Genomic DNA, 19,624 nt, shown 5'->3' with positions numbered 1-19,624 from the left:
GACTCGCAATGTGCGCAGTGCGTTTCAGGAGCTGCATCTGTTGCCTCCAACTCACTTGACACTTTGGAGATTCGGGGGCCGCTGTCTATTATTTATAGTTTAGGAGCAGATTATTGCTGCGGAGTTCCTCCGCTTATTACATTTACTAAATGAGCCTGGGGATTTGTCAGGGGGAACACAAGAAAATAATGCAGATTTCTATTTCTTCAGATGTAAAAAGGTCGACATTTAAAGCTTAGAGAAAACCGAGCGAACTGCTTAAGCACTAGGGGAGGACGCCGGAGAACGGAATAAATTCAAACGGTCGTACAAATAAAACACGCACTTTTATATTCGACTGGAGATTTGCTTGCTTGATAAAAGTACACAGTTTTATTCCTGTAGTTCAAACACAATGAAGAAGATAAAAAGAGACTTAAAAGAAACGCTACAATGTTCACAGGATGCGCTGACATAAGTAACGAACCAACCTGCTCTACAGCTCTACTAGGCAAGCAAAACCCAAGGACGTACATGGAGAGCAGCACCAAAGACCGCTGCAAGATACAAGTCACACTCAGGTCTGTTTATACACTTTGTACCGTAATTACTTTTTATTTTTTTTTAAATTTACTTTTTGAGATACATCTGCTTTGTATCCTGTATACAGAGCAGCTGTATCTAGTGCTGAAACCTGAATCCGTCAGATTCGCGGGACTGACGGGTTCAGTGTCAGCGGGTGATGTAGGATCCACGTGTAATCAAATTACATCTAAGTTATGAACTTAGATGTGACTGGTAACAGCTCGTTCACGCAGGACCCACTGTCACTGAACCCGTCAGTCCCGCGAACCTGACGGATTCAGGTTTCAGCACTAGATACAGCTGCTCTGTATACAGGATACAAAGCAGCTGTATCTCAAAAAGTAAAATTTTCTAATAAAATGGTCATTTACAAAGTTGCACCAAACACACGGATACACATTTTTAAATTTACAAAAATTTAAATTTACAAAAAAAACACAACACATTTTCGAAAGGTTTACATCGCCTCTAAGGCTGCGTACACACATAGTGCAGCTGCTGCAGATTTACCGTCAGAAAATCCACATCATATTACAGTAGCAGCAAAGTGGATGAGATTTTTAAAAAATTTTGGGCTGTGGAGAAGTTGTGAATTTGCAAGAAAAAAAAAAAAAAAAGAAGGACTATACTCATCTCCCCTGGTCTCCTAGGACAAAACATCATGCTAGGTGGTCGGCTTTACAGACACCAGCCTGGGGTGGAGTGACGCACGGCTGTGGGAGAGCAGGGGAGGAGAGTCTAGACTTTTATCTCCTTATCTGGCGTCTGCAGCGCCAAATCTGGCCGAAAATCTGCACCAAATCAAACACTATTCCTTGCAGACTGTCGGCCAGAATTTAGATTGGAACCTGGGTCGGGTTTGCTGCAGAGTTTCCCCTTATATGAGAATTAAGAGACCTCCAAAAAGTTGGAGCTTCCCTTTAAACACCTCCAGTATACACATGCTGCGGTTAAAGGGCCAGGCAAACCTTCTCCATCATATAACACCGTCTCTACTCACTTGTTGCAGTCCACGTGGATGAGAACATGAGAGCCGCTGACGGTCAGAGCGATTTTGTGCCACTGCCCATCTGCCAGTCGATAGGGAAACGCTTCTGTTCTGGATTTTCCATTAAATCTGTAGTGGTATCGGATTTCATCCCTTAAACCGCTGCTTTCCAGTTCAAAGAAGCTGCAAGAAAACAGAAGGAGATGAGGGAACGTCTCTCCAGGTACAAGTAAAAGCGCTCACATACGGGGGCAGGGATTTGGAGGGCGCCCATCTGCTCTCACCAGTTCAATACCCATTCTCCCAAGAAAACACTCGCTCCCAGCAGAAATTCTTTTGAGCGCGGTTCTAAAGTCTGAAAACTGAACTTTCCTAACGTTGCGAGAGATGAAATATAAACCCCCGCGCCGAGCAACTCATCCTGCGCCAATAACTGTTACAGAGGATTGTGAAGATGTGCTGGCGCCATGTTCTGCACATTGAGAGAAACCTATTCATCATTGCAATAAGGCGGCATTATATTATGAACAGATCCGGCCAGTGGTGCACATAGAAGAGAGGGGGCCCCAAAGCAAAAGATCAAAATGGGCTCAACATTAGGGGGCCGGGTTTGCAACCCAGGACAAAAAGGGTCTGATCATTGATCTCCCTCGCCGACCCATGGGGGCAATTCCCCACCCCAATGGAGACAAGTCCTGCACAGGTTCTCTCCGACCCAGTAGTAAAGGGAATGGGATCAACCATTTTTATGCAAATGTAAAAGAAGTGGCATCGTTTTTGTGGTCTGGTTCACAGGTCGGTCCCGTGGTTTTCCTGTCTTCTGTAAGTAACATGTAATCATTATAGAATAAGAATTTTGCAACTTTCGAAAAAAAAAAACAAAAAACGTTATTTCCAACCATTTTCATGATTTTTTTGCTTGCTGTCAGTGAATGGAAACATGCATTGTTTACATCCAGAAGCTAAAACATGAAATGTACAGATCCAATACACTTACTACTCCTGTGGCTTACTACAATTGTATACAGGCTAAAAATCCTCTGTGGGCTAAATACAGAAGCAGCACAAGTCTTTATCCTGTACTAATATTGTTACAATGTATCAGGTAAAATGTATCAGCCTGTTTATGTGTCTCTATGGTTACAGACTACAAACAACTCTGTGTGTAGTCAGATACTGCAGTTATCCATTACTCCACTCTTTATTACTACAGGCAGTAGAAGAGGGGATAGAGGTCTGTAAACATGGACACATAGGTCTGCATAGGAGCTGTATACACAATACGGTAGAAGATTTTTATTTTTTTTAATCAAGACTATATACAATGATATTTTATTTTAGATGCCTGGAAGCAATAATGGAAAAACTGGTTGCAAGAGTGAACAAACCCTTTAAGTTTTAGGGCATAGTAGGCGTCTGTAATTCGGCGGAGCAGTGTCATGTGGGTACCCCGGAATCCACCGCCGGTCCTGTTCTCTTTACATATAATCTTATGTTGCTTTGCTGCAGGCAGGGCCGGCGCCTTCTCCATATACAGCCCTGAATTTAAATATTTATCGGGTTTCATCTGAACACCTTTTATTTTAAGCAATTCAGCCAGGACGCGGAGATCTATGGAACGTCTTTGTTAGTTGGCAGTGGCCAATAATTCAGAAGTGATTTCCCCCAGGCATGTAGGCACAAATATCTGCAGCATCCATCACGCTCTCGGCTGAACGCACCGCTCAGAAGCCGCTGCTCGACCTGTGACATTTACAGCTTTACCACTGGATCACATTTCCGCTATGCAGCCGAGACACGTTGCGATGGCATAAAACTTGGGTATAACTCAGAGAGGGACCCAGAGCCAACGGATGGCATGAATATACAAGCCCAGACACCACTACAATGAGCATTATTTACGGACTCCTAATAGCACAGATGTACATTAATTAAATGCGAAATCCATGCAAAGTACTCCGTATAATAAACTCCTCCACTTCTTCATTCCTTTACCCTCAGCCACAAAAACTCCACAACAGCATTTATTTACGGTGACAACCACTTTCACGTCAAGTTGTCACAGCCACGCCCATTATATTACCATTCAGTGCTATTAGTAGTACTTTTTCCTCCCTCGAACGTCACTTTGTTTTTTTATTCTAATTAGCTCCAACATTTTCTGCGGATTGATTTTTTAATATTGCTTCTGCTGCAGAACTCCAAAATCCCCTGCATAGAGATCGAGGTAAATGGTAAGATTCTGTCTCCCAGCAGTCACCACTAGGGGGAGCTCATTGCATACTATTTTATTAATGTATACTAGGTGTGCACAATATGCGGTCCAGGATCCCGCCATGCTGTTCTGTGCAGCCTCCAACCGATAGCTGGGAGTTTCAAAAGTGGAACCCCGCCTGTCAGACATTTATGCCATACAGTGTTGATACCTCTAAGTTTTATTGCAGCCCTTGGGAGCGGTACAATCGGACAACGTGGCCCTTGGATCAAAAAAGGTTGCGGACCCTAATGTATATGGCGTATGCAGTAATCCCCTTAGCGACCCCTAGTGGTGACTGCAGGATGCATTTAACCATGGCTATGAAGGGGATTTGGAGCATTGTATCATGAGAACGAAGCTCTGACCGCTATAAAGATGTATTAAGACATGAATCAGCGCATTGCTTTACATTTACAGTTTTCTCCGTTATCAGGTCCCTTGAGAAGCTGTCCATCACAACGCTGTACTTATTCAGAGTTACAGCCTGTATCACACTCCAGAGCTGCAGTCACAATTTTACAGGCTTCAGAGCTGAAATCTCCCAGCATGCCCTGCTTGTTCAGTGTCTGCACAAAGCTTGCTATGGTGACTTTTAATCCGACAAGTGCAATCTTTACACTAGCTTGTCTAATGTAAGAAAACAAACTGCCCCCCTGTATTATAGGAGCTCCGCTGAGACGTTAGGGGAGGGTCTGTGGACAAGGGTCTCGCAGCATTTAACAACTTTTTACATGAAAATACTGAATGAAAACTTTATATCTCCGAGATCAGCGTCTCAGCCGATACCCTATCCTGCGCTCAGATAGAGACCCGACAGATCCCCTTTAATTCAATTATCCCGCAATTCACCAGGAGACTGAACACTACAGTGAAGGTCATCGTGAATCTCCGGTCTGATTCTCCTGATTAGAGAAACTGATAAGAATTTGATTTTACTCCTTCAGAAGTCAATCTGGATGGAATCAACAGCTAAAAAAATAGTAACATTATATCAGTGGATTACAATGAACATGTTACTAATATTTTTTTGCAAAGCAGCCCAAAGATGCACCTACCCTTTAAGAAAATTTTTATAGGAACTCAATGTGGTTCTCAAAAGGGGTGGAGCTGTGACAACAAAATATATAACATTGAGAAATGTAGCATTTTGGGTGGCATTAGCTTTTAGTGGAATATTTAGTTAATAACTTTTGCCTTCATAGATCATATTTGACTGTCAGTTTTGGGGTTCAGTAGTCTTAAGAAAAATATTCTTCAGGGGCAACATTTGAATTGAGTGATATAAGGAATCAAAGATCTGGACTACTACCACTACTACTTTTATTGTTCCAATGCAAGTAAGTGAAAATTGAAGCAACTTTGCAATAAATCTAAATTGAAACTTTCCTACAGCTCCTATGCAGACCTAGGTGTCCCCATAGTAACAGACTACAAACAAACCCTTTGTAGTCAGATTCTGAAGTTATACGCTTTTACATTGGTGCCCTACTTCTTACTAGGTTATCCAATGTATGTTAGCAAGAAGTAGAGGACTGATGGAAGGCAATAGGACTACAGGATCAGACTACAAAGGGTTTTTTATATTATCTGTTACCATGGAGACACATAGGTCTGCATAGGAACTGTAGAAACAAATTGGTAGGGCATTTTTAATTGACTTATTGCAAATTTTTTCATTTTAGATGCATTGGGACAATAAAAAAAAAAAAGCAAAAAAAAAAACCGGTTGTGAAGGTGGTCATAGCCTTTAAGTAGTTGCCTAGCGTGACAAACTTGACCCCTAGTCTCATGTAATGATCCAAATCGTTTCAGCTGGACACACAATGGCTCATCCTGCTGCAGCTGGAAGGGTCTGTGCCTACTGAGCCAACAAATGGGGTGAGAACAATCAAAGTAAATCAGTGTTATTGTGTGACATGAAGACACCAGAGCCGAGGAGCCAGTGACACTACTCCAACCAAAACGTGATGTTATTATCCCGCCTGGGACTGTAGTCCCGTACAACGATCCGGCCGCCGCTGTTGTGTGTTTATTGAACCTTATTCCGCAACTTCCTGAAATCAGTCCCAGCATCCAGGGCCGGAACGAGGAGTAGGAGAAGGTAGATGCCCGGCCAGGGCACCTCCTTGCCACTCTGCGGAGGGCGTAGTTGTCCAATGATGGAGATACTCATTGGTACAGGAGTCCTGGGGGGCGGTGAGCAGGGTTGGCGATTAACTCACCACTCCCCTGTCCTCTTCTCCAGGCGCACACAACGTCAGTACACAGAGTAGCGGAGGCACCTGAAGTACACTATGGGAACCCAGTGCAGCAAGGAGGCCCCGGGAGCAGAAGAGGAGCGAGGAGAAGGGAGTACATTTTATTTTAGACTGGTCTAAGGTCTGAATGTGGGGATCTGTAGTCACTTTCTACAGGGGGCATCGTGTTGCACTATCTACAGGGGGCACAGCGTGGTATGGTGCACAGACGATACTTTGCGGCACTATCTAATGGTGGCCCTATTTACATGGGGCACTGTGTGTGACAATTGTAGTCAGGGGGCACAGTGTGTGACACTATTGTATTCAGGAGGATCAGCGTGTGGGGAGGGGGCGCAATTTGCCTGATCAGCCTAGGGCACCAAAATAGCTGGTCCTGCTGGTATTTCCTTGTGCTATTCAATGTTCAACAAGGGCGATCAGGATGGTGTGGTGTGTGTGTGTGTTTGGATTATCAGTGTATGTATGTGTGTTTGTATGGATTATCTATGTATGTGTGTATGTGTGCGTATATATGTGTGTGTGTGTGTGTGTGTGTGTGTGTGTGTGTGTGTGTGTGTGAATGTGTTTGTATATCTATCTATGTATCTGTACGCGCGTGTGTGTGTGTGTGTGTGTGTGTGTGTTTGCACGAGTACTTCCATACTTGTTTATGCGTGCGTATGTGACTGTGTGTGCGTATGTTAGTGTGCGTTTGTATGTGCACCTCTGTGTGTGAATTTGTACGTATATACACAGCAGGAGGCCGTAGAAACATTGCTTTGGGGCTCTATAATTATTCCTTATGCCCCTGGTTTTACATCCTACCGTATACTGCTGCCTCCTCAGGAGATGCACATGGTGACTGCTCAGCATGAAGTCCATCCACCTTTGAACCCCCCACCGGGTTTGTTCTACCTCTAGAGTACAATGTTAAGTTCCCCGATTCCTTTATCGCAGTATATAGGTTTTTATCTTAATATTTGCTTGATCTGTGCATTGAACAGTACAGAGGACGGCGTGGATCTCTCTACTGTATGGAATGAAGTCTGCACTCTGATGACTACATTTGGGAAGTGTCACTTTAAGAAGCCGCCATATCTCGAGCAATGTATCCTCCGCACAACTATTTATAATCTGATTATGAAGATGAGAATTAATAAATATGTCCCTCCGAGGATATAGATCCTAATCATAAAGAGGCAAATAAAGGGGAACCCATAGGAAGAGATGATGCGGCTCCACCGCTCGTTTGATGTGGAGACTGAATATTCCATCCGTGAAGGTTCAGATCTACAGTTCAAAACAAATAAACCATCAAGCGGAAAATCTTGGCTCGGATTAATATTTCCAGCTCCCAGCAGCGGTCGGCTACCGATAAAACACAAGCGCCCTTCACCCGCACGTAACAAACAAAAACATCATCATCATCATCATCTGTCCAACACGACCGATCCCCAACAAACGCATCCAGCCTGGAAGATTAAAGCGGAGGCTTAACATAATAATCATGTAAACGTTCATAGATGCCGTCACATTCTCATTGAAAGATATAAGAGATAGAAACCGAGAGAGAAAGAGTGCGAGAACGAAAGAGAGAGAAATATAGATGGATAGATAGAGCTAAACAATATTTATATAATAATTCTATGAATTATTATAGAACAGATGCAAAACATGATTTTTATAAGTGTTAGTGGTTACCTGGATTTGAAAATGTTGAACTAAGTTTCAGGCTGCACTCCATTCCTTTTCATACACTGTAATATTCCGTTTGTACCCTGCTCCCAGTTTCAGACTTTTTTCCCTTCCAGAACACATGCTGGATGTGATGTCTTTGTGTCAAGGATGCTGCTGCCTTAACTAGCTCTCATGTATCAGCACAGCTTCATTCCTGTACTGCTATCCTCTTCTACAGTTCATGGGGAATCTCCTTTGTGCTGGCTGACACGGATGCTGAGAAGTGTGATTTTCCTAGTCCTCCTTCTTCACAGTCTGCCCTGGGTTCTCTCCTCCCTCTCTACACTGATCACCTGTGTGATTTCCCCCTCCCTCTCCCTGCACAGGGTTCTCCCTACACTGATCGCCTGGGTGATTCCCCCCTCCCTCTCCCTGCACTGGGTTCTCTCCTTTTTCTCTACACACATCGCCTGTGTGATCCCCCCTCCCTCTCCCTGCACTGGGTTCTATCCTCCCTCTCCACACCGATCGCCTGTGTGATTCCCCCCCCACCCTCTCCCTGCACTGGGTTCTCTCCTCCCTCTCTACACTGATTCCCCCTCCCTCTCCCTGCACTGGGTTCTCTCCTTTCTCTCTACACTGATCGCCTGTGTGATTCCCCCCACCCCTCCCTGCACTGGGTACACTCCTCCCTCTCTACACTGACCTCCTGTGCGATTCCCCCCCCCCCTCCCTGCACTGGGTTCTCTCCTCCCTCTCTACACTGATCGCCTGAGTGATTTCCCCCTCCCTCTCCCTGCAAGTGGTTCTCTCCTCCCTCTCTACACTGATCGCCTGTGTAATTCCCCCCTCCCTCTCCCTGCACTGGGTTCTCTCCTTTCTCTCTTCACTGATAGTCTGTGTGATTCCCCCCTGCCTCTCCCTGCACTGGGATCTCTCCTCCCTCTCTACACAGATCGCCTGGCGGAATCTCCCCCACCCTCTCCCTGCACTGGGTTCTCTCCTCCTTCTCTACACTGATTGCTTGTGTGATTCCCCCCTCACTCTCCCTGCACTGGGTTCTTTCCTTTCTCTTTACACTGATAAACTGTGCGATTGCATCCTCCTCCCATCTGTTAGCTCCCTATGTACATTGATACTGACATTCTGTGTGATCTGCCCTCCCTGAAGACTTGGATGATTTCTCTCCTCTCCACACTCTGATCTGCTGTGTACAACCTTTTTCCCCTCCCTGCTGCGATCAATAAGGCTGAATTCACACGAGCACATTACGCCCGTAATGGACGGAACGTATTTCGGCCACTAATCCCGGACCGAACACACTGCACGGAGCCGGGCTCCTAGCATCATAGTTATGTACGATACTATTAGTCCCTGCCTCACTGCAGGACAACTGTCCCGTACTGTAATCATGTTTTCAGTACGGGACAGTAGTTCCACGGAGAGGCAGGGACTCCTAGAATCATACCCAACTATGATGCTAGGAGCCCGGCTCCCTGCAGTGTGCTCGGTCCGGGATTAGTTGCCGAAATACGTTCCGTCCATTACGGACGCAATGTGCTTGTGTGAATCCAGCCTAACACTGAGAAAAAGGAGGCGAAAGAACATAGAGGGAAGATTACATTAACCCCGAACAGGAGCAGTGTTCTATTGGATCTATGTCTGAATTTGCAGGACAGCCAGCTAGAGGAAGGAGTTACATAGACACTATAGCAGCAAAATGGTAGGAAATTTTTCATGAAGGCCATTTAGGAAGTTGCAAAGGTGTCTATAGCCTATAAAGAAAAAAAAAATGTGCAGAGATGAATGAAACTTGTGCCTGCATAATCCATTTAACGGGATTGTTCGCATACAGCTCGCTTCTTTACGTGAATGTTACAGGCTTTGTTTCTTTCCAATTCCATCCATTTATAAAACACACAGGTGTGGATGTCAACCTCGCTTTGTGGAACTGCGCAACTGATCGGAGGCACGTCTGTCGTTCCCACAGCAAACAGCTGCTCCCTTGTTATTACAACTTGTCTCCACAGCCATCTCCTGGCACATTAAAGTTAAATATTACAGTCAGCTCCAATGCAATATGCTTAGAATAATCCAGAAGCGGCCTACACCAGTATGTTCTCCGAGAACATATAGGACATGTGACAAACCGTGCAAGAGGGAGACGTTACAATGTATCCAGTGATGGAAGGAAATGCTACACATCAATATAGGACAACCGTAATTACTTACTAGTGAGGTAATCGCATACATTAGTCGAGTAGTGATATCATCCCTATATAGTAGTGGCCTCCAATCTGTGGCTCTACAGCAGTTGCATAACTACAACTCCCAGCATGCTCTGACAGCCTACGGCTACACTCATCTAGTGCTATGATGGGAAATCAATATAGCAGGATAACCCTAACAATGTAGTAGTGATGTCATCACCTGTAGTGGAATAGTGAGGTCATCCCTATATAGCAGTGGATTCCAATCTGTGGCTCTCCAACTATTGCATAACTACAACTCCCAGCATGCCCTGACAGCCTACAGTTACACTCATTCAGCACCCTGCTGTGTTATCAATGTAGAAGGAAAACCTCATTAGTGATGTCATTGCCTACAGTGGTTGAATAGTGAGGTCATCCCAAGGGCATACATATCATTCAGCTGCACAGGGACCCAAAGGAGGACGTATTCTACTTCGCTCATCCACCCGCCATGGGTCTCTCATAGATTACAGAGACACTTCATCATCCTAGTCATCCAATCATTGAGCCTTTGTAATTTTCCGAGTTGCTCTCGGATTGGCTGATGATGCAGAACCCGTCACTTAGAACACAGTTGGAGTAGCAAAAGTCAGTCTAGCAAGAGGATTCTTGTAATTTTTTAGTACGCTACCCTAGGCCAAAAAGGATGTCATCATTAACCTCCTCACTGCCATAAACCAACAGGGTATTTACTTATAACTCCCTTACTTTCCTAGCCCACCAGGGATGTTACTCAACATATAAGAAGACGTAAGTTGTGGGTATGGGCGGAAGGGTCCATATTGTATTTTTGCACAGGTGCCCTCAGTTGTCGGTGTCCGTCGCGGTGTCATCCATATATAAAAGGTAGCTCTCGCTATTGCAAAACTACAATTCCCAGCATGCAAGAGTTGTAGTTTTGCAACAGCTAAAGGGCCATAGGTGAAGGGATACTGGTATATAACAAAGCATGTTCTGGTATATAACAAAGCAAATTACTGTCCTGGGACTTGTCCCAGCAACTGCTACATTCAATTGTATCTGCGTCCTCAGGACACAGATACAATTGAATATTATGGCAGAGAAGGAAACTATCCGCTTCCTGCTCAGCCATTCACTCCTCTTGGAGCGCTGGAATCCTCGGCCAAAGCGTTGCCGATGCCCTGGACGAGGATTCCGCTCTAAGTTGGAGCCCCTGACTTCACGGTTCATATAAGGGCAGGGACGTCAGGGCAGGGCACCTCCTGCAGCAGAATCCCCGGGCAGAGCATTGGCGATGCTCTTCCTCTGATTCCGCTCATATACGAAGCCCCCGACTTCACTGTCCATATATGGATAGTGACGTCAAGGGCTTCCCCAAAGACGGAGTCCCAGAGCAGAAACTATACTAGCGCTCTGCTCCGAGACTCCTGCTCTGGGGCAGCCCCTGACATTACTGTCCATATATGGACAAAGCGTGACATCTACAGGGGGGCTGTGTTGGCACCATCTACAGGGGGGCTGTGCTATTATCTACAGAGGGCACTGCGGCACTAACTAAAAAACAGATGTGTGCCACTATCTACAGAGTAAAGGAGAAGAGGAAACGGCGCTCCTCTAAGCTAAAACTGTTTTGAAGGTCTATAGATAACAGTGCATAGTGAGCTGGTTTACTCACCTAGTTTTGTTGTGCAAGTGTAGGCACAACGCTACTACTTTGCATGGATATTAGTGATGGTCTTTCTCTAGGTGCCCCGCTGCTATCCCTCGGGTGGAATCCTCTGTGCCCGGGGAGAGGGAATCCATAGATTATCTATGGAGGGCACTGTGGCACTATGTACAGGGAGCAGCGTGTGTGGTAATATCTACAGGGGGCAGTGTGTGTGGTAATATCTACAGGGAGCAGTGTGTGTGGTAATATATACAGGGAGCAGTGTGTGTGGTAATATATACAGGGAGCAGTGTGTGTGGTAATATCTACAGGGGGCAGTGTGTGGTAATATATACAGGGAGCAGTGTGTGTGGTCAAATCTACAGGGGGCAGTGTGTGGTAATATCTACAGGGAGCAGCGTGTGTGGTAATATCTACAGGGAGCAGCGTGTGTGATAATATCTACAGGGGGCAGCGTGTGTGGTAATATCTACAGGGAGCAGTGTGTGTGTGGTAATATCTACAGGGGGCAGTGTGTGTGTGGTAATATCTACAGGGGGCAGTGTGTGTGGTAATATCTACAGGGAGCAGTGTGTGATAATATATACAGGGAGCAGTGTGTGGTAATATCTACAGGGAGCAGTGTGTGTGTGGTAATATCTACAGGGGGCAGTGTGTGTGGTAATATCTACAGGGGGCAGTGTGTGTGGTAATATCTACAGGGGGCAGTGTGTGTGGTAATATCTACAGGGGGCAGTGTGTGTGGTAATATCTACAAGGGGCAGTGTGTGTGGTAATATCTACAGGGGGCAGTGTGTGTGGTAATATCTACAGGGGGCAGTGTGTGTGGTAATATCTACAGGGGGCAGTGTGTGTGGTAATATCTACAGGGAGCAGTGTGTGTGGTAATATCTACAGGGAGCAGTGTGTGTGGTAATATCTACAGGGGGCAGTGTGTGTGGTAATATATACAGGGAGCAGTGTGTGGTAATATCTACAGGGAGCAGTGTGTGTGTGGTAATATCTACAGGGGGCAGTGTGTGTGTGGTAATATCTACAGGGGGCAGTGTGTGTGGTAATATCTACAGGGAGCAGTGTGTGATAATATATACAGGGAGCAGTGTGTGGTAATATCTACAGGGAGCAGTGTGTGGTAATATCTACAGGGAGCAGTGTGTGTGTGGTAATATCTACAGGGAGCAGTGTGTGGTAATATCTACAGGGGGCAGTGTGTGTGTGGTAATATCTACAGGGGGCAGTGTGTGTGGTAATATCTACAGGGAGCAGTGTGTGTGGTAATATCTACAGGGAGCAGTGTGTGGTAATATCTACAGGGAGCAGTGTGTGGTAATATATACAGGGAGCAGTGTGTGGTAATATATACAGGGAGCAGTGTGTGGTAATATATACAGGGGGCAGTGTGTGGTGATATCTACAGGGAGCAGTGTGTGGTAATATCTACAGGGGGCAATGTGTGTGTGGTAATATCTACAGGGAGCAGTGTGTGTGGTAATATCTACAGGGGGCAGTGTGTGTGGTAATATCTACAGGGAGCAGTGTGTGTGGTAATATATACAGGGAGCAGTGTGTGGTAATATATACAGGGGGCAGTGTGTGTGGTAATATCTACAGGGAGCAGTGTGTGGTGATATCTACAGGGAGCAGTGTGTGGTGATATCTACAGGGAGCAGTGTGTGGTAATATATACAGGGAGCAGTGTGTGTGGTAATATATACAGGGAGCAGTGTGTTGTAATATATACAGGGGGCAGTGTGTGTGGTAATATATACAGGGAGCAGTGTGTGGTAATATATACAGGGAGCAGTGTGTGGTAATATATACAGGGAGCAGTGTGTGGTAATATATACAGGGAGCAGTGTGTGTGGTATTATCTACAGGGAGCAGTGTGTGTGGTATTATCTACAGGGAGCAGTGTGTGTGGTAATATCTACAGGGGGCAGTGTGTGTGGTAATATCTACAGGGGGCAGTGTGTGTGGTAATATCTACAGGGGGCAGTGTGTGTGGTAATATCTACAGGGGGCAGTGTGTGGTAATATATACAGGGAGCAGTGTGTGTGGTCAAATCTACAGGGGGCAGTGTGTGGTAATATCTACAGGGAGCAGCGTGTGTGGTAATATCTACAGGGAGCAGCGTGTGTGATAATATCTACAGGGGGCAGCGTGTGTGGTAATATCTACAGGGAGCAGTGTGTGTGTGGTAATATCTACAGGGGGCAGTGTGTGTGTGGTAATATCTACAGGGGGCAGTGTGTGTGGTAATATCTACAGGGAGCAGTGTGTGATAATATATACAGGGAGCAGTGTGTGGTAATATCTACAGGGAGCAGTGTGTGTGTGGTAATATCTACAGGGGGCAGTGTGTGTGGTAATATCTACAGGGGGCAGTGTGTGTGGTAATATCTACAGGGGGCAGTGTGTGTGGTAATATCTACAGGGGGCAGTGTGTGTGGTAATATCTACAGGGGGCAGTGTGTGTGGTAATATCTACAGGGGGCAGTGTGTGTGGTAATATCTACAGGGGGCAGTGTGTGTGGTAATATCTACAGGGGGCAGTGTGTGTGGTAATATCTACAGGGGGCAGTGTGTGTGGTAATATCTACAGGGAGCAGTGTGTGTGGTAATATCTACAGGGAGCAGTGTGTGTGGTAATATCTACAGGGGGCAGTGTGTGTGGTAATATATACAGGGAGCAGTGTGTGGTAATATCTACAGGGAGCAGTGTGTGTGTGGTAATATCTACAGGGGGCAGTGTGTGTGTGGTAATATCTACAGGGGGCAGTGTGTGTGGTAATATCTACAGGGAGCAGTGTGTGATAATATATACAGGGAGCAGTGTGTGGTAATATCTACAGGGAGCAGTGTGTGGTAATATCTACAGGGAGCAGTGTGTGTGTGGTAATATCTACAGGGAGCAGTGTGTGGTAATATCTACAGGGGGCAGTGTGTGTGTGGTAATATCTACAGGGGGCAGTGTGTGTGGTAATATCTACAGGGAGCAGTGTGTGTGGTAATATCTACAGGGAGCAGTGTGTGGTAATATCTACAGGGAGCAGTGTGTGGTAATATATACAGGGAGCAGTGTGTGGTAATATATACAGGGAGCAGTGTGTGGTAATATATACAGGGGGCAGTGTGTGGTGATATCTACAGGGAGCAGTGTGTGGTAATATCTACAGGGGGCAATGTGTGTGTGGTAATATCTACAGGGAGCAGTGTGTGTGGTAATATCTACAGGGGGCAGTGTGTGTGGTAATATCTACAGGGAGCAGTGTGTGTGGTAATATATACAGGGAGCAGTGTGTGGTAATATATACAGGGGGCAGTGTGTGGTAATATCTACAGGGAGCAGTGTGTGGTAATATCTACAGGGAGCAGTGTGTGGTAATATCTACAGGGAGCAGTGTGTGTGGTAATATATACAGGGGGCAGTGTGTGTGGTAATATCTACAGGGGGCAGTGTGTGTGGTAATATCTACAGGGAGCAGCGTGTGTGTGGTAATATCTACAGGGGGCAGTGTGTGTGGTAATATCTACAGGGGGCAGTGTGTGTGGTAATATCTACAGGGGGCAGTGTGTGATAATATATACAGGGGGCAGTGTGTGTGGTAATATCTACAGGGGGCAGTGTGTGGTAATATATACAGGGAGCAGTGTGTGGTAATATATACAGGGAGCAGTGTGTGGTAATATCTACAGGGAGCAGTGTGTGTGGTAATATATACAGGGAGCAGCGTGTGTGGTAATATCTACAGGGAGCAGCGTGTGTGGTAATATATACAGGGGGCAGTGTGTGTGGTAATATCTACAGGGAGCAGTGTGTGTGGTAATATATACAGGGAGCAGTGTGTGGTAATATCTACAGGGAGCAGTGTGTGTGGTAATATATACAGGGGGCAGTGTGTGTGGTAATATCTACAGGGAGCAGTGTGTGTGGTAATATATACAGGGAGCAGTGTGTGGTAATATCTACAGGGAGCAGCGTGTGTGTGTGGTAATATCTACAGGGGGCAGTGTGTGTGGTAATATCTACAGGGAGCAGTGTGTGTGGTAATATCTACAGGGAGCAGTGTGTGTGGTAATATCTACAGGGAGCAGCGTGTGTGTGTGGTAATATCTACAGGGGGCAGTGTGTGTGGTAATATCTACAGGGGGCAGTGTGTGTGGTAATATCTACAGGGAGCAGTGTGTGGTAATATCTACAGGGAGCAGTGTGTGTGGTAATATCTACAGGGGGCAGTGTGTGGTAATATCTACAGGGGGCAGTGTGTGTGGTAATATCTACAGGGGGCAGTGTGTGTGGTAATATCTACAGGGAGCAGTGTGTGTGGTAATATCTACAGGGGGCAGTGTGTGTGGTAATATCTACAGGGAGCAGTGTGTGTGGTAATATCTACAGGGAGCAGTGTGTGTGGTAATATCTACAGGGAGCAGCGTGTGTGGTAATATCTACAGGGGGCAGTGTGTGGTAATATCTACAGGGGGCAGTGTGTGTGGTAATATCTACAGGGGGCAGTGTGTGTGGTAATATCTACAGGGGGCAGTGTGTGTGGTAATATCTACATGGGGCAGTGTGTGTGGTAATATCTACAGGGGGCAGCGTGTGTGGTAATATCTACAGGGAGCAGTGTGTGTGGTAATATATACAGGGGCAGCGTGTGTGGTAATATCTACAGGGGGCAGTGTGTGGTAATATCTACAGGGGGCAGCGTGTGGTAATATATACAGGGGCAGCGTGTGTGGTAATATCTACAGGGGGCAGTGTGTGGTAATATCTACAGGGAGCAGCGTGTGGTAATATATACAGGGGCAGCGTGTGTGGTAATATCTACAGGGGGCAGTGTGTGGTAATATCTACAGGGGGCAGTGTGCGGTAATATCTACAGGGGGCAGTGTGTGGTAATATCTACAGGGAGCAGTGTGTGTGGTAATATCTACAGGGGGCAGTGTGTGTGGTAATATCTACAGGGAGCAGTGTGTGTGGTAATATCTACAGGGGGCAGTGTGTGTGGTAATATCTACAGGGGGCAGCGTGTGTGGTAATATCTACAGGGAGCAGTGTGTGTGGTAATATATACAGGGGCAGTGTGTGTGGTAATATCTACAGGGAGCAGTGTGTGTGGTAATATCTACAGGGGGCAGTGTGTGTGGTAATATCTACAGGGGGCAGTGTGTGGTAATATCTACAGGGGGCAGTGTGTGTGATAATATCTACAGGGGGCAGTGTGTGGTAATATCTACAGGGAGTAGTGCGTGGAGCACCATCTATAAGAGGCACTGAGTGTGGCACTATCTACATTACCAGTAGTGCTCAGCACATATCACCTAGCCCTAGTGATAAAGTGAGACATCACCTGCCTGTATACAACCGGATAACCAGAGAGAGAGACTGGCTACCAAAATAATGGTCAGCCAAACTAGTGCAGAAATGTTTGTTAGTTTATTTGTATGCAGAAATTCTGAAACGCCACACCCCAATAGATAAGCCACGCCCCATAAGACTCGCCCACCAAGAGCTCAACACCCTAAGTGTCCCTGAAAAAAATAAATAAAATGTTGGTATCTATGCACATGGCATTATGTCAGCCATACTGGAACATACTTTGGATGGATTTAAAGCGCTACCCCCACAATAGACCTTTATATTAGGGTGTCTACAAGACGCAGGAAAGATTTGCGTTAGTAAATGGACCTGTACCCACTAATCAACCCCAAAAGTGGCAGCGTACATTAAATTAAAAAAAGATGCACCAATACCGCTCACCGAGCCCATGACAAGCGCCAAAACAGCTTGATATAAATACATCCACCCTCCCTCAGCACTTTGGGGGCAGGTAAGTGGGTGCAAATGGAAGCAATAAGGCACCTCTATTATACCCCCCGAACCCCCAAGAAGTGCATTCAATGCTGATGTGTATGTGCAAATAAGGAGGTCGCCCAGTTATTAGTTAAAATGTCCCCAAAAGTGGTCAAAGCCATAGAGCCTGCCCAATATTCACAGATTTTTCTGCCAACATCCAGTGGACAGGATGATGGTGGTGGTGGTGATGATGGTGGTGGTGGTGGTGGTGGTGGGGTCCCCAGCATTCAATTTTGCACTGCGATCTCACGCAAACCAATGCAGAAACTACTGGATACTCACCTGGAGGGTTGCATACAGATATAGCAGAGCTAAGACAATGCTGTAAGAAAACTTGCACGAAATGACAAACTCAGCTCTGCTACATCTATATATGGAAAGTTGCTTTAAGAAATAAAAAAAAGACACAAAGAAGTGTCGATACTTTCAGCTTCTGTGCAGCAAACCGGGAGTTAATTGGTTAGACCGATGTTAATTCGGCACCAGCTGGCGGGAATCATTTAATAAACGTAGTGATGAATGTCCACACGACCCGACGCCGCCGACGCCAGGTGCACCTTACAAGACTTTCTCACCTTGATGAATGGGACCAATTTCTCTATTGTAACCATTAAGCCGGGCATTGATCTTCATTTGCCAATACCAGACGCTCCGGCTAAATCCACAGCGGCGCGGAGAACCCCCTCCCCATCCCCCACTTCCCTTCTCACCAAATTGTGACTTTTTTTGTAAGGAAGTTTCTTCCCGCTGCGAGATGAGTCATTTACAAGGCGTGAATGTAAAACAGAACATATGCACGGGTAATTTGCAAGGCGTTCGGAAACGTTAATTCCGGCATGTAGAAGGGTTTTGCTCCAAAATCCCCATCAAAGCTCATCAGACGCTCAGTAAATTATCCGAGCGGCAATTAAACGTTGTAAAGTGTTTTCCAGCGTGCGGAGCGGAGAGCAAGGTGCAAAGCCGCCCCAGGGAAGCCGCCGCCATCCAACGCAAGAATCCTGCTAATCTGCAAATACCAAGGAAGGAATGTAAGAGTCTATATGGACGTGTGAGGACTACAGCAGGGCAGCCATCTTGGAGGCGTGGCCTATGGAGAGCCTGCTGTTGTAAACGGCAATTCCCAGCATGCATCAGTTGTAGTTTTGCAATAGCTGCGAATAGGATTTTACGTGAGATTTTCTGCAATGCGATATTTTACGGTGAGCAAATCGATTCTACATAAAATTGGGATGACAGAATTTCCCAAAAGTTTCGGACTTGGCGAAATTTAAAACTTTTGGAGGTTCACGGCGCACAAATCACAGCTATTCGTGTAAATAAGCCCTAAGAGAAGTTACAGCACATCCCCAGCCTAAGGGTCTATTCTCACGTTACATACATCTGGCATTTTTCTTGCCACGATTTCCCAAAGATTGCAGCAACCACCGCAGTATGACCGCAACATCAAAAGCCCATCCCCACTAATGAATAACACTTCTCAATTTACAATAGATAGATATAAACTACATAAAAATTTTGTAGATACATATCACTTATCCTGTACTGATTCGGAGTTATATCCTGTATTTTACTCCAGAGCTGCACTCACTATTCTGCTGGTGGAGTCACTGTGTACATACATTACTTATCCTGTACTGATCCTGAGTTACATCCTGTATTATACTCCAGAGCTGCACTCACTATTCTGCTGGTGGAGTCACTGTGTACATACATTACATTACTTATCCTCTACTGATCCTATATTATACTCCAGAGCTGCACTCCCTATTCTGTTGGTGGAGTCACTGTGTACACACATTACTTATCCTGTACTGATCCGGAGTTACATCCTGTATTATACTCCAGAGCTGCACTCACTGTTCTGCTGGTGGAGTCACTGTGTACATACATTGCATTACTTATCCTGTACTGATCCGGAGTTACATCCTGTATTATACTCCAGAGCTGCACTCCCTATTCTGCTGGTGGAGTCACTGTGTACACACATTACTTATCCTGTACTGATCCGGAGTTACATCCTGTATTATACTCCAGAGCTGCACTCACTATTCTGCTGGTGGAGTCACTGTGTACATACATTACTTATCCTGTACTGATCCTGAGTTATATCCTGTATTATACTCCAGAGCTGCACTCACTATTCTGCTGGTGGAGTCAC

At 45.7% G+C, this 19,624-nt stretch overlaps 1 protein-coding gene across 1 annotated transcript in view; it reads right to left on the bottom strand.

Moving 5' to 3' along the window:
- The window catches only part of LOC142697927 (protein kinase C-binding protein NELL1-like), a 168,491-nt gene that overhangs the window by 48,361 nt on the left and 100,506 nt on the right, over positions 1 to 19,624 (bottom strand). Inside the window, exon 4 of the mRNA XM_075847723.1 lies at positions 1,565 to 1,735. Within this exon, the coding sequence (XP_075703838.1) occupies positions 1,565 to 1,735 (171 nt within the window). The remainder of the gene's footprint in view (positions 1 to 1,564; positions 1,736 to 19,624) is intronic.

The sequence above is a fragment of the Rhinoderma darwinii genome (assembly GCF_050947455.1).
Source record: "Rhinoderma darwinii isolate aRhiDar2 chromosome 9 unlocalized genomic scaffold, aRhiDar2.hap1 SUPER_9_unloc_2, whole genome shotgun sequence".
Taxonomy (NCBI): domain Eukaryota; kingdom Metazoa; phylum Chordata; class Amphibia; order Anura; family Rhinodermatidae; genus Rhinoderma; species Rhinoderma darwinii.
This window is presented reverse-complemented; position numbering and strand designations above follow the sequence as displayed.